Genomic DNA, 16,483 nt, shown 5'->3' with positions numbered 1-16,483 from the left:
AGATTATGTCAAGCCTAATTCTTCACTCTATGAAATTGCATTGTTCTTGTAAAATCATATTAATATTCTGCTTTGCATGTTTTCTTCATTGTTATCCAGTGCTTCTAATTGAAAAACAAAACAAATTGAAACTTGGTGTGGAGGTCTATGTGAGAGATGGATACATGTTGTGTGTGACTGGGTCTTTCCAGATAGCCCTGGTGAACAACTTCCTGAAGTTGGGACTAAATGAGCTGAAGCTGAGGTTCCGTGAGAGGCTCACAAAGAAGTTGTACGACCAGTACCTGCAGTAAGTAGTATACGACAGCAGTACTAAAGCTGCTTTCCATCATATGGGATTGTATGAATTTCTCTCAGTCTTTTACATCATTTATCAAACAAAACTACCTAATATTATCTGGCTTCAGCTTTTCAAATGTGACAGTTTTGAATTGAATACAGTTGGTTGGACAAAATGAGCAGTTTAAAGACATTACCTTGGGCTCTGGGAACTTATGATGGGTATTTTAAACTATTTTCTGATTTCCATAACTGTAAAAACAAAAAATCAACAGGTTAAATGATAATCAAAATGATCATTATTTACAGCTACACATACTTTAATTGTTCGTGAGAGTAAGACTACGAAATTTTTAAAGTATCTGGCCGTGGTCACACAAAACACGAATGAAACGTGAGAAGTCATTTCTTGCCTAGGTAAACAACATACACATACATATACACTCACTGGCCACTTTATTAGGTACACCTGTTCAGCTGCTTGTTAATGCAAGTTTGTTGGTGTCAGACAGGCTGGTCTGAATATTTCAGAAACTGCTGATTTGGGATTTTCACACACAACCATCTCTAGGATTTACAGAGAATGGCCCGAAAAAGAGAAAATATCCAGTGACTGGCAGTTCTCTGGGTGAAAATGCCTTGCTGATACCAAATGTCAGAGGAGAATGACCAGACTGGTTCGAGATGATAAAAAGGCAACAGTAACTCAAATAACCACTCGTTATAACCAAGGTATGCAGAAGACCATCTCTGAACGCACAACACGTCGAACCTTGAAGCAGATGGGCTACAGCAGCAGAAGACCACACCAGGTGCCACTCCTGTCAGCTAAGAACAAGAAACTAAGGCTACAGTTCACACAGGCTCACCAAAATTGGACAACAGAACATAGAAAAATGTTGTTTGGTCTGATGAGTCTGGTTTTCTGCTGCTACATTCAGATGGTCAGGTCAGAATTTGGTGTAAACAACATGAAAGCATGGATCCATCCTGCCTTGTTTCAGTAGTTCAGGCTGGTGGTGGTGCTGGTATAAAGGTGTGGGGGATATTTTCTTGGCAGACTTTGGGTACCTTGGTTCCAATTGAGCATCGTTCAAACACCACAGCCTGCCTGAGTATTGTTGCTAACCATGTCCATCTCTTTATGACCACAGTGTACCCATCTTCTGATGGCTACTTCTAGCAGGATAACAAACCATGTCACAAAGCTCAAATCATCTCAAACTGGTTTCTTGAACATGACAGTGAGTTCACTACTCCAGTGGCGTCCACAGTCACCGGATCTCGATCTAATAGAGCACCTTTGGGATGTGTTGGAGGGAGATTCACATCATGGATGTGCAGCCGGCAAATCTGCAGCAACTGCGTGGTGCTGTCATATCAGTATGGGCCAAAATCTCTGAGGAATGTTTCCAGCACCTTAATAAATCTATGCCACAAAGAATTATGGCAGGTCTGAAGGCAAGAGTGTCCAACCCAGTACTAGAAAGGTGTACCTAATAAAGTGGCTGGTGAGTGTAAATATGATTTGAGTTGATTTAGCCTTTTAGATGGAGATTAAGAGGTACCAAATTTTCTCAAATTCCCTGAGTTTGTTTCTTGTGTTTCTGAATTAGTTTCCAAGTATGTATGGTGTAACAAATGATTGCCTTGTTTCTGTAGTTTCCTTTGCAGTGGCACAATTGTCAAAATGACTGCATCAGCAGAGAAAAGTAAATTATCCATCTTTAACTCAGTGGACAGCACTGCGGTGTCATCCAGCCAGTAGGCAACAGAGTGAATATTAGCAGGCCAATAATCAGTGAAATTTGGCAGAGCCAGTCTTCCTCGTGTCTTAGATTTACAGAGATGAGCATTCCCTTTTCTATGCGTTTCATAATCCCACACAAATGAAACAATAATAGAATGTAAACGTTTGAAGAACGTTTCCTAACAAACGACAGGTATGTTCTATAACAATTATATAACAGCTGTGGAAGAAAGATCATCTGGATTGCATTTGTTATTCCTAATACAACAGGAGCGTCCCTAATTGAATTTTATTCCAGAGGGGATCAAAGTTAGCTTTAAATAATGAATTTGAATTTTTGGGACCTCATGTTTTTTGACCCATCTAGAACCTGTGATAGACACCCGGAGATCATGTGGTTTTCTCTGTCTTGTTCAGTGATAAGTAGAAGCATGTATTCTCTATGTTTCCCGTCTTTGTTGTCACCTCCCTGTGTTCTGGCTCTTCAGAGGTTTCACTTACTACAAAATGGGTAACCTGGACAACCGGATAGCAAATGCAGACCAGCTGCTGACACAGGATGTGGAGAAATTCTGCAACAGTGTGGTGGATCTTTACTCCAACCTCAGCAAGGTACCAAACTTTGTTGGCTGTCAGTTGAGTTTGTAAACATATAAAATGAATGAGAGATTTTGATTAGTGGATTTGAGTGCTGTGCAAGTCTTTGTCATTGGATGAAATGGGATTTAGTGGCATCACCATTCAAGTTCTGTGTTCTAGGCAGACTGTCTTTTAATTCATGACACACTCCTCTCACTTCACGTATGAAGGCCTTTTTTTCCTTAATAGTTCACACTGAAGAGACACTGTTGAGGGCCGAAGGTATGGTTTGAGAACAGACAAGTTCATTCACAAAAAAATTTGAAATCTTTATCTCCCCTGTCTCTCCTGAAGCCTCTGTTGGATATTGGTCTATACATCTTCAAGCTGACAAGTGCCATTGGTGCTCAGGTAAGCAGGTTATCTTATGCATGTTTTCTTCAGTTTATGGAAATACAATAGGATTTTACATTTTTGGGATGGGACCAATTCTCGAAAATAGGATTTGGAGAAAAAGTCATAAAATTTTCCATGTTTAAAGATGTTGATCTCTTTAAAGTTGCTGATCTTTCAAAGATGCATATGAAATGGAGATTGAAATTGTGAAAGAGTGTGAGTCTGAGTTTGAGTCTGCCATGCTGCACAAACACTTGTAGTGGAGAAAAAAGAAAGAAAATTGAAATGTTATTGGTATTTTTCAATTTTTAAAGCCAGCAATGCAGTTAAGCATCAGCTTTTCAACATCCAGCATTCAAACTGTGTAATATAGAGAAGCAAAGGGATAATAAACCATCTCCATGGTTTATTACCTCTTCGCGTTTGTGGAAACAGTTCTCAATGTTGATGTTTGCAGCAGCAAACTAGGATAAAAATTTGTGACTTAGATGTGCTGTTTGGCACTTTAACAATGGGATTTGGGATTATGTCCTCTATGCAGAAGTTCTTATTTTCAAAAAGATTTTTTAATTTTAGAATATTTAAACTAACTGAGATTGAACAGGAGAAGAATGTATTCCACAATCACTCATGTTAATTTTATCACTTATTTTTTTATTTAGTCCTGTATCAAATGTTGTAGTAATCTAAAAGTCTGGATATTTTAATCTGATCATAGACAAAGAAAATCAGAACTATTTTTAGTATAATTTTAGTAAATGAAAACTGACATTTTTTGTTTTGTTTTCTTAGTCATCAGATTATATTTAACATTTCAGTCAATCTGGTTTAGCCAAAGAAAACAAACTACATAATGTAACATCACTACCTTACTAGTTGTCTTAATGTAGATTAAAAAAAAACAAAAAACAAACCTGTAGTTTCTTTAACCTACCTCAGTTTCTGTGTGGTGAGCCTTGTGTCTTCCTGTCTGTATTCTTACTAGCAATTTTATGGCCACACATTGCTTATAAAGCAGTGCATTTTTTTCTCAGCCTCATTGTAACAAAAATGGGCTCAAATATGCCATATTTTCTTTCTTTCAAGCCCTGTTGTTGATATTGTAAATCTTAACCAGCTTCTGTAAAAAAAATGTGCTCATTCTGTCCTGCCCGTTTAGGCTTGATATGGTGCGTACAGCACATGACACGAAACTGGTGTGGACCTGCCGGCTCAAAGTGACTTTCATGAACACAGTAGATAGAGAACATTTCATGCTGTTGAGCTGTTGATGCGCATGCACCAAATTTCATCAGCCAATCATGGACATCAGCGTTGTTTTATTTTTGTGATCAAAAATTTATTGACAAAATGTAGATAAAGGAAATCCAGACAAAACTGTAGATCGCCAAAGGAAAAAAAAATCCTTCTAGTACAAGAACTGAACAGCAGGGATATAAATAAATAAATAGGTAAATGAATGAAAACAAACAAAAGAGAAAGAAAGCAAGTGCCAATGTAAATGCACAGATAGATTAAACATTTACACAAAGCAGAGTATAATGAGTATTCATCAGTATTGTGTGATAATTCATTACTTGACAATAATTTGCAGTAATATTATTACTTCACCCAGTACGAGTTATGTAAGGAAATACAAATTCCAAAGCTACTAATCCAAGTAGCTCATAGCCAACATCTGGGCAACAAACAACAAAAACTGTCTGGATATTGACAGCTCACTGAATCAGCTCTTCAACCATGGAGCTCATTACCAAGTAATGAGTAAATTAATATTATTCAAAAGAGTAATTAAGTACAGAAGAAACTCATTACACATTCTGAGTGACTTGTCAAATATTGATCTTCAGCAATAGCAACCTTATGCAAATACACAATAACAAACAATGTTACAAACCTAATATATTTAATACATATACCTGACTAAGAAATGCAGGTTAATGGCCAATAGTACTGAATATAATGGTAATAAAATGAGGAAAAGGGGAAGAATTTAGGATTGGTGAAGCCCCTGAATAATCTCAATAGCTTTAGACGTTAGAAGTCACACTATGAACAATAGTAGTGTTGTTTTTGGCGGCCTGTTTTGATTTTAGTTTTAGTCTAGTCTTTGTGTCAAACTGTCATTTTAGTTTTTATTAGTTTTAGTCACCTTCATACTGTTGTCTAGTCAAGTTTTAGTCGACTAAAAATCTGAGCGTTTTAGTCTTATTTTAGTCAGAATAACCCATGACTCTTTTCGTCTAGTTTTAGTCGACGAAAACTGATGACATTTTAGTCTAGTTTTAGTCAATGAAATTTGTATTTTACTCTCTTTTTAGTAATGTAATTCTATTTAACCTAATCAATATAGTATAATTTCCTAGTATAGTATAGGCCAGGGGTATTCAACTAAAATTCAAAGAGGTCCAGTTAGAGAAAATTTCCTAAAGCAAAGGTCCAGAACATCATAATGTCTAACTTTTTGTGTTATAACAGTGATATATACTGAAGTAGTGTAGTAGTTGTATCAACGTCTAAATCAGGGGTGTCAAACTCATTTTAGTTCAGGGGCCACATACAGACCAATTTGATCTCAAGTGGGCCGAACCAGTAAAATGAAAGCATAATCTATCAGTTATTCTGGTGATTAATTGAGTAATCAGATAAGAAATATTACGTGTTCTGCATTTTTTTCTATTACATTACTTTTGCTTTATTTAAGAACAATGGTAATATAAAAAAGAGAAGATAAGACAGGTCTATTAAATGAACAACTATAAATGACTAAAGTCCAAGTTTTGTGCATGTTGGAGAAACATGCCGTCGGGGCTTGTCTTTAGATGGTGCTATTGAGCCATTTTGCCGCACCCATTTTCAAGACCCTTAAAATACGTAATTTTTCGCCGGGACTGACGCGTCTGCCAAATTTGGCACTCCTCTGAACATGATAATGCAATTCATTTGTCTGAACGAGAAAAAGAATAATAATAATAATTCCTTCGATTACAATAGGGTCCTCGCACTGAGGTCGGTGCTCGGGCCCTAATAATGATAATGATAATAATAATAATAATAATAATAATAACAACAATAATAATAATAATAAGAATAATAATAATGGATTACATTTATATAGCGCTTTATCACAGACAAGCACTTCACCAAGTTTTAGTAAAAATAATAGAAATAAATTGAAAACATTGCTTATGCTGTATTAATAATAACTGAAATACAATTAATTAGATCCCAGGTAGAGTGCTGGAAGTCTACAAGCTCCTGATGTTATGTTAGTGTTTTACACCTGGTATATTAACCCACAATGCCTAGAGTTTACTCAACACAGACAGGAAGAAGCAACCTGTAATGTTGACTGAAGTCCTTGAGAGGAGTACTTTTATCTTCCATAGACAAACAAGCCGCTTTGCTGCTGTTTGTTTACGCTGAACTTAAAGCTCAACCCTCACCGCTACGCCACTGATTGTAAGTGACATGTTTATATTTAACTCCCTACCAACTCAGTGTTTCATTAAGTAACTTGCCGTTAACGTAATTTAACTCAGTTATTATGTGGTACCTTTTCTTTGGCGTGTAAAGCTCGGTGGTGATCCCGCAAATGCTGCATCAATTTTGACCCATTAGCCGCAACTTTTTTTCAGCAGGTTTTGCAGACGGGTGATCCGTCGTCTTGAATGACTCTCTGGTCATTCTTGGTGTATCCGACAGGCTCCTACACTGCCGACTTTACTCTTTTCTTCGGTGGAAACAAAGCTTTGCGGCTTGGTTCTTCTGCCATTGCTAAGCTAATGAAGCGTAGCCTCCATGTCTCTTCATACACATCGCACTGTAAGCAGCTGCACCTCTGGTGAAACTTTGTTTTCATTCTGTGCAGGTTGCACCGAAAAATAATGTACCAGCATAGTATCCGTTTTTTGCGAGTGAGAACAGGAAAACTCGGTGTAACGGAGCCTTTGGGATTAATTAAAGCGTGGTTAATAGTAAAATCGGTTAATCGCTGCATTCATGGTTCCCTCAATTAACTGTAGCTCCCCAGTGCCGGCAGCACTCAGGCAGCCCCACATCGTGACCGCTACCACCACCATGCTTGACCATAGGCAAGACACACTTGTCTTTGTACTCCTCACCCGGTTGCCGCCACACATGCTTGACACCATCTGAACCAAATAAGTTTATCTTGGTCTCATCAGACCACAGGACATGGTTCCAGTAATCCATGTCCTTAGTCTGCTTGTCTTTAGCAAACTGTTTGTGGGCTTTCATGTGCATCATCTTTAGAATAGGTTTCCTTCTGGGATGACAGCCATGCAGACCAATATGATGTAGTGTGCAGTGTATGGTCTGAGCACTGACAGGCTGACCCTCCCACCCCTTCAACCTCTGCAGCAGTGCTGGCAGCACTCATATGTCTATTTTCCAAAGACAACCTCTGGATATGACGCTGAGCACGTGCACTCAACTTCTTTGGTCGACCATGGTGAGGCCTGTTCTGAGTGGAACCTGTCCTGTTAAACCGCTGTATGGTCTTGGCCACCGTGCTGCAGCTCAGTTTCAGGGCGTTGGCAGTCTTCTTATAGCCTAGGCCATCTTTATGTAGAGCAACAATTCTTTTTTTCAGATCCTCAGAGAGTTCTTTGCCATGAGGTTCCATGTTGAACTTTAGTGACCAGTATGAGAGAGTGAGAGCGATAACACCAAATTTAACACACCTGCTCCCCATTCACACCTGAGACCTTGTAACACTAACGAGTCACATGACACTGGGGAGGCAAAATGCCTAATTGGGCCCAATTTGGACATTTTTACCTAGAGGTGTACTCTCTTTTGTTGCCAGTGGTTTAGACATTTAATGGCTATGTGTTAGTTATTTTGAGGGGACAGTAAATTTACACTGTTATACAAGCTGTACACTGACTACTTTACATTGTATCAAAGTGTCATTTCTTCAGTGTTGTCCCATGAAAAGATATAATTAAATATTTGCAGAAATGTGAGGGGTGTTCTCACTCATACCCTCTACCTGCACTCTACTTACTGAGACACCCCCTTTTCTCAGTATAAAAAGGGGTTTGCACAGAAATGTATCATAGAGGAAGCAGTTAAGTTGTTCTAACTTTACATTCAGGTTGAAGGCGTTGCTGCAATGTGTGGGGGTGTTTAGAGGTGTTTAACTGCTACGAAACAATCAGGAAATAACGTTTATTTCTCTGATTTTCCAGCCTTCAACCAGTGCTGAGCGCTGCCTTTCCCCATTCAATCTGTACTGCGGACACACAGCTGTGCTGCCCGTGTCTGAGGAGGAACCCAGAAAAGATATTTTTCTGATTCATAATAAAAACTCCTCGGGCTGCAATAACCGAAGTGGTACATGTTGTGTTGTGTCCCAGGAGAAGCGGGCTATGTTTCAGATAAAAAAGAAATGCTTTGACATTAAAACTGATCTGTTACCAATCTGTTAAGTGGGATAAAAAATGAGGGTAAAAGTGATGACATTCAACAAGGAGTTTAACTCGACGACGATGATGATAATGATACTAAATCTAGCACAATACATTCATAAAATTGAAACAAAATTTTGAAACAAAAATAATTAACATAAAAGCAGATAATCATGACATTTATGATAAAATCCTAAAAACAAGGAAAATGAAATCAAATAAATTAACCATAAAAACACATCCAAGGCTTCTATTTATGCTTTTTTTTTTTTTTTTTTTTACAGTGTTTTCTAATACAGCCAGACTGTCATCATTTGTACATAAGCATGGTCTGAGGCAGTTCTAAATTTGTTCGCAGAATACGAACAAATTCCTGTAAGAAAATACTGATGAATCCCAGATTTGTGCCTGAAGTGTTTATATGCATGGTTTAAGCAGAAATTTACACATATGCACTGTTTGTGGATGAGGCCCGTTGTTAATTACTGGCTTATGCATGCCGCATGTAACAAGTGCCAGTTCCTGCTGTCTTGCAGCATGGTATATGTAAAACTTGTAATGTCTGCAAATTAATTCTTATTCATCATCCTGCAGGGGAGAACAAGGTAAAATGAACACTTACATTTTAAACGTTTATGGGCAAAAAAAAAAAATCTCTATGGGAGCATAACCCCCAGACCCCTCCCGCAGGTCTGTGTCTTTATCTGCGCATGCATCCTTCTCAACTTTTTCACCTCTGACCAGTTTGCATGCCAGTAAACTATATTTAGGGCCAGAGGACCAAACTTGGTGTGAGGACCCTGTTGAAACTGAAGGAATTATTATTATTTTAAAAATGAATGACATTATGGAGGGCTTAAACATATTCAAAAACTCACCAAATTTGACACACATGTGAGTCCTAGTGAAAATGTATGTGTGATATGGTTGTTCATGATCGGCTTGGCCAAATGGTTTGATCTCTAAACAACAGACCCCATGGCACATTTTGCTGATAAACACGAATGTATCATGTATCATGCCCAGTTTCTTTGACCTATTGCTTAAACCACACAGGAAGTAAGCCATTTTGGATCTCATGGTCAGTTTTGACATTTTCTGCACGTTGTATTTTAACAAACTCCTCCTATAGGATTCATCATAACAACTTCAAAATTAGTTTGTACCATCTAGACTACTTTGTGATTAAAAGTTCAAAAACATTCACTATCGTTGAATGGTGCGCCTGCTGTGGAGCATCAAGTTTTGATGTCTCAGCATGAAACACAACATTGCTATAACTTCAGGGTAAATGGTCCACTTTGCTCAAAACTTCACATGATTAATAAATGTCCTGCCCTGCGCCCCTATAGCTCAGTTGGTAGAGCATGTGCGCACCATGTGTTGAGGCTGTCAGTCCTCCGCAGCAGCTGTTGGTTCGATTGCTGCGTGTCATCCCCTCTCTAAGATAAATAAATAAATAAATAAATGTCCTGCCCTGAACACATCTATATCACAATATTTTGTGACAGTCATAACGCCACCTGCTGGCGACAGGAAATGACATGATTCACACTTTGAGGTGCTGCTCCAAGCACATTGACCATAGTTAACTTAAATCTGGTTAGACAGGCCTTAAGACCTTGGTAATACTTTATTGTGAAGATTGTGATGTATCGTCAAAGGGTGTTTCCCTGATAACGCAGCAAAGGTGGACGTTTCGCCAAAACACAGTAGGTGGCATTAACTTCAGTGTACTTAAGTGTGTGATCGAATTGGCATGAAATTGCACATGCTTGTTAACTTTCCAGGCCTGAATGTATGATATGAATTTTGTCAATGGGTGTGGCCAAATGGCTTAGCCACGCTCTTTTAACAGCATCCCCCACAGCACATTTCAACGAGGTACACAAAAATTGGTACACAAATGTATCACGACCAGATGCACAAAAAGTCTCTCTGACCCATAGGCTAATCCCAAAAGGAAGTTGACCATTTTGAATTTCATGGTCAATTTTGGCATTCGCAATCAACATGAACTTAGTATAACATTGGTGTAAATGGTCTAGTCTCCACCAAACTTATCATGTTTAATAAAGGTCCAGCCCTGAACACATCTAAAAAACAATCAGGAGTTACAGTTGCTCCACCTAGTGGAGACTAGGGATGCGCATGATTAGTTGACTATATGATTAAACGTCCCCACCCACGCTAGTCAGCACCAGAAATACTAGTCATTTAAAATATTTACCCCAACTTGCACAGGCATGCAAAGGCCCTTTCAACGCTGCTTGCAGCTTTAATTGAGTCTTGTCTTTTTTTGTCATCAATATTGCATGTTGATATAGTCACAGTTAGTCATCGTCTGTGTCATTTTGTCATCGGTTCATCTTATGTCATGGAAACAAAATTAACATTATTCACCACACACATCCTGTACTTTGAAGCCCTTTTTACACATGGATCCTGCAATATCACCACAATGAAGGCTCACCTCTGCACTGCCTTTGTGAGGTGGCTGTAGCTCAGTGGGTAGAGCGGGACCTCCACTTGTCGGCTGGCTCCCACAAGTCTACATGTAGAAGTATCCTTGGCAAGTTACTGAACCCCAAATTGCTCCCGAAAGCATAACCCTTGTTGTGGAGGAATGTGTGTCAGTGTGGTACATTCTAAAAAGCAAAGGCAGGTTGCATGGCAGTCTGTGTCATAAGTGTTTGAATGCCTGTGTAAATGGGTGTGTGACAAGTTAGCTTTGAGTAGTAAGAAGACAGGAAAAGTGCTATAAAAATGCAAGGCTATTTACCATTTTACATTGAACCAAGCAGAGCCAACATAAGGCTGCCCAGGAGGCATCACATAACACAACATTACCCCTGTCAACAAGTGATTCTGCTGCTCTGCTCAGGGCATTGCTTTGTGTAATTCAGCAGTGTTGGTGCCAGCTTACCCTTTCACACATATAAGAATTAGAGGTGGAATGAATATGACCCCTTATTTTGCCTCCATAACTTTGATGCAGATGGCAAGGCAGAGTCAAGACGCAACATTTCTACCTGAAACAGGCAGTGTAAAAGGGGCTCTACAGAGCTACAACATGTTTAACAGTGACTTAATGTGTCCATCTCCTCTCCCCCACCTAGGGCCCAGCCATCATGATGGCCTACCTGCTGATCTCAGGTCTGTTTCTGACCAGACTGAGGAGACCCATTGGCAAAATGACAGTAACGGAGCAGCGCTACGAGGGAGAGTACCGTTACGTCAACTCTCGACTAATCACAAATAGGTTAACACATCAACAACTGCTCAAAACCTATTCCTGTATAGCTGTTTACTCCAAAACTACATATATCATTTCCCTCTTTTTCTTCAGTGAGGAGATTGCCTTCTACAATGGGAACTTGAGGGAAAAACAGACCATTCATGCCACATTCAAGAAACTGGTGGGTAACAGTTTAGTTGTGATTCCTACAAGGCAGGGATATGTTTTGATTGACTCCTCAAACAGACTGCATTAGTCATTTTTAGTAGAAGAAATGGGTCATTTTTCAGCTCTGGGGTCAGTAATGTGTTGTGTTGCACTTGTAACCATTCAATAGAGATGTCATGGCATACCTGTTTAACCACTGCAGGTGAGCAAAAACAAGATTTTCAGGGTGTGTTAAGTTACTCTCCAAATTTTGGTTTTGTTCTGTCCTGAGTAGATCCTTACTTGGTTGTGATGTATTAGCTTTCAGATGCACATTGCTTTGGAGAAAAGTGTCTGCTAAATGAAATTGTAAATTGTAGTGCAACAGCATTGTGTTAATATTGGTTATATGTACTAGTCCTTACTACAACATATTTATCATTTTGCAGGTGGACCACTTGCATAACTTTATCTTCTTTCGCTTCTCCATGGGATTTGTGGACAGCATAATTGCCAAGTGTGAGTAAACATATTTCTCTATTTTAAGTGACAATATTTAGGTCATATCCCTGATATTTATTATTTTGCCTTCTTACAATGAGTAGATGTAAGAAGAAAAAAAAACTTGACTTCCCCTCACAGTAATTCATATTAAGCACATTTCATAGAGTATTAGGACAAAACAATCAGCAAACAGAAACACAAAGATAAATATGTACATATATGTAAAATGAAAATAAATGTTTTTCAGCTCCCTTTCAGCAGCTGGATTACTTGATTACTAGTTTTCCCATAAAATTTAATTGTCGACTCCATAATTTAAAAAGATAAGAGGTATCTTCCCTTAAATTCCATATAATGTTTATGTGGATTCATGTAATATGACAAAATTCATGAACTGTTTGTCATAGATTATTGTGGGACATAACATTGCACTCAGAGTTCCTGTGAACTCTTAACAACTGTTTTAGGCACTTGTGGGAGTCATCATTGGATTAAGCAGACTTAATTTTTCATTTGTGAACGTTGGCATTTTTGTCATGCCCCCTTTCATAACATAGGAACTGTTTGTCATTGAGCCTTGTGGTCTTTATCCCAGTCTCAATCCCAGGAATTAATCACAGTCCCTATGCTTAAACCATAGAGGTCAAATGGTTGTATGTACCCATGTGTGTGAAAGAATGCACACATGGATGCTTGTTATATGAAAGAAGGCAGTACTGTAGTACTGACTCTTCGTACAAAACTATGTTTTTATCAAGATAGGAAGGTGCTCAATAATAATTGCAAATAAAAGTGGTGAGCTTGTCTCAGGCCATTATATGACGGGGAATTCTGTGGGACCTGTGTAAATACAAGCAGTAGAATATTTGTGTGAACTATATTATGTGAGTTCCTTGTTCCTTGTGTGTCCACATGCTGTTCCTCTACAGACCTGGCCACTGTGGTGGGCTACCTGGTGGTTAGCCGGCCATTCCTAAACCTGTCGCACCCCCGACACTTGCACAGCTCACACTCTGAGCTGCTGGAGGTCAGAGAAGGCACATACACAGACACACCCAAACACACACACAAACAGACACAGACACACACACACAGACAGCTTTTAGTCCACCTAAGCATGATAGAGTCACCTGCTTTGTTGCATGGTTGCTGGTGGCAAATTACAACTCAAAAATAGAATAGGACATTTAATATTTGCAATTTAAATAAGGCTGAGATTTTGACTTTATTTGATACTTTATTGACATCAGTGGAAATGTATTGAAACCTGGCCTTGTTACCTGGACAAACTTTTCAAACCAGTCACCACATACATCTGCATAAGCACACAGGATTAAGGTTATTTATCAATAATGACAATAATGAACATATCTTAATCCAGTTATGCCACTTTATAATAAAAAAAAAACAAATAACTTCCTGGTAGAAACATATAAACAGTACAGCTTCCTTTGAAATAATTTTGGGACTGTGAGGCTTAATTGATTTGACTGGACCTATGTGGTTTGTAGGACTACTACCAGAGTGGGAGGATGCTCCTGAGAATGTCCCAGGCCCTGGGCAGGATTGTACTGGCTGGCAGAGAGATGACCCGTCTCTCAGGGTGAGTGTTGGAGAATATTACAAAAAAGGTGTACATAAAAATTTCATCAAAAGTAAAAAGTGATTTCAGAAATTCCTTCAGAATTAGTTTGGAGATGTGTTAGTCCAGAGTCTGAATGTGATGGCATTCAATGACCTGGCCAAACTATAGGAGTGGCCAGTTCATTGGGATAAATTAACAATTTTTTGCCTCTTTTTGAAGCTTTTTGAGAGGGTTTGGCAGGTACATTCCTTTATAGTGGATTGATTTTGAGTGTTAATTATTTGCATTTATTGTTGAATTTATCTTAAAATATGGCCCAATTTTCAACAATGAACAAACAATGTGTGTGTTGTCTCCTCCATTACGGTCCGAGCCCCAACTGCTGTAAGAACCCTACTGTAATCCTAAAGAATATTAGGGCCTGGGCACCAAGCATGTTAGGGGCAACGGAACCTATTGTTTTTGAAGGATTATCAGGGGTCCAAGCAGTGTTGCTTGCTACAAACCCCTATTATTTTGTTCACACATGCACTGTGATAAAGGATTGCTTCACTGCAACCTATGGTCAATTCAGAGGCAGATAACTATATTTTTTAAAAATTTGCTAAATTAGTTTATATTTATATCTTCTCAAATCTTCATTCCAATGCTACAAAAATCAACACAGACATTCTCTTAGATTAGAGGTATCAAGTGTTTGTTTTGTTTTTTTAATGGGTTATTTATTGGTAAAGATGAGGATACAAATAGCATACAACTGCTCTATATTTAACATTTTCCAACAATATTGAATAAAAGAAAGAAAAAAAGAAAGAAAAGACCAAACAACATTAAAGATATATATATATATATATATATATATATATATATATATATATATATATATATATATATATATATATATATGTGTGTGTGTGTATATATATATATATATATATATATATATATATATATATATATGTATATGTGTATATATATATATATGTGTATATGTATATATATATATATATATATGTATATATATATATATATATATATATATATGTATATATGTATATATATATATATATATATATATATATATATATATATATATATATATATATATATATATATATATGTGTATATATATATATATATATATATATATATATATATATATATATATATATACATATATATATATATGCGTTAATAATGTGAAACAATCAGTGCACGTTATTAGAGCCTTCAGGTTTATGTCTGTGTGTCACATGTTTATCCAGTCGCATGAATATATATCAGCTTATTCTGTCACAGTCTACATTAATCTGTCCGACTTTGCTGATGTAAACATCCGGTGTTGCCACGGTGATTGGTTCATACGCGCTTGGGTGAGAGGGGCTGCTGTCTAACAGAGCCACAGCCCCAACCAGTGACAGCTACATAAAATCTTAGAGGCAACAGATAACTGGCATCATGCATGAATGAATTATTGACAAATATTTTATTTTTAAATATTTTAAACGTCTAGTATTTCTGATGCTGACTAGCGTGGGTGGGGACGTTTAATCGTATAGTCTTCCCCACCATGTGATGGTAACCATACTTTGAAGGGGTCATGCTTTTACCTGTGTTTGAACATGAAAAAAAAGCATGATACAGTCCTTATGACAGTAAAATGGGCTGTTTAAAGCCAATCAACTGCAGTAATTATTTTCTCATTAGAGGAAAATGTGGGTAAGAACGCTGTCATACTGCCCAGCCCTAGTCTGCATTTAATAAACTTAATGGCCTGTAAGAGTCACTTTTTTGTTTATCTTTACCTGGTTTAGGGAGCAATATTATAGTTGCCATTTCAAGCAAACTTGGCAGCTGTGGATTAGTAAGTGATTCTATGATCATGTTTGTAAGCGGGGAAGCCAATTTATTGAAGAATTCTTTATAGTATTCTACAGGAAAACCATCAGGGCCTCGTGATTTATTATTTTGTAACGAGTTTACTGCTTCACAAACCTCAGCAACAACTATATCAGCATCTAGTAATTTTTGGTTCTCAGCATTTAATTTGGGCATTTTTAGTTTATGTAAAAATTTATTTGCCTTAATTAAGATCAGATTGATACGGAGTTTAATAGAATCTTTTAAATCTCCTGTTAATGTCTGCGGGGTTGTTGATGAGTTCCCCCTCCTCTGATTGAATTTCCTGGATGAATTTATCAGTTTCCTGTTTCTTGATTTGCCATGCAAGTAATTTACTCGTCTTCTCTCCAAATTCATAGTAATGGTACCTTGTCCTTGCCATCACTGCTTTGGCTTTGTTAGAGCAAAGATTGTTGTATACAAGATGTTTCTGGGTTAGTGTATTAAGGGTTTCTTGATTTTTAGTATTGCAATGTAATTGTTCAGTCTCTCGAATTTGTTTCTCAAGTTTAATCAACATTTTCTTTTTTTCTTTAACTTTATGTGAACAGTAAGACAAAATATGATCTCTCATGTATGCTTTGAGAGATTCCAAGATAACTGAATGTGATGCGGAATTCAAGTTAGTCTCTAAAAAAATATCAATGTAGCTATTCATAAAGCTAACA

General features: G+C 37.6%; 1 protein-coding gene across 3 annotated transcripts in view; it reads left to right on the top strand.

Annotated features, from left to right (window-relative positions):
* The window catches only part of LOC146307156 (ATP-binding cassette sub-family D member 3-like), a 58,811-nt gene that overhangs the window by 12,161 nt on the left and 30,167 nt on the right, over positions 1–16,483 (top strand). For all 3 annotated transcript variants that reach the window (XM_084746832.1, XM_084746831.1, XM_084746830.1), the window contains 8 exons: positions 192–289; positions 2,518–2,641; positions 2,963–3,019; positions 11,559–11,701; positions 11,789–11,858; positions 12,274–12,343; positions 13,258–13,355; positions 13,840–13,931. In XM_084746832.1, coding sequence (XP_084602958.1) covers positions 192–289; positions 2,518–2,641; positions 2,963–3,019; positions 11,559–11,701; positions 11,789–11,858; positions 12,274–12,343; positions 13,258–13,355; positions 13,840–13,931 — 752 coding nt within the window. The remainder of the gene's footprint in view (positions 1–191; positions 290–2,517; positions 2,642–2,962; positions 3,020–11,558; positions 11,702–11,788; positions 11,859–12,273; positions 12,344–13,257; positions 13,356–13,839; positions 13,932–16,483) is intronic.

This window comes from Lutjanus erythropterus, chromosome 21 (genome assembly GCF_056507025.1).
Source record: "Lutjanus erythropterus isolate fLutEry1 chromosome 21, fLutEry1.hap2, whole genome shotgun sequence".
NCBI lineage: Eukaryota > Metazoa > Chordata > Actinopteri > Lutjaniformes > Lutjanidae > Lutjanus > Lutjanus erythropterus.
The sequence above is the reverse complement of the archived record's forward strand: the minus strand, read 5'-3'. Positions and strand labels throughout refer to the sequence as shown.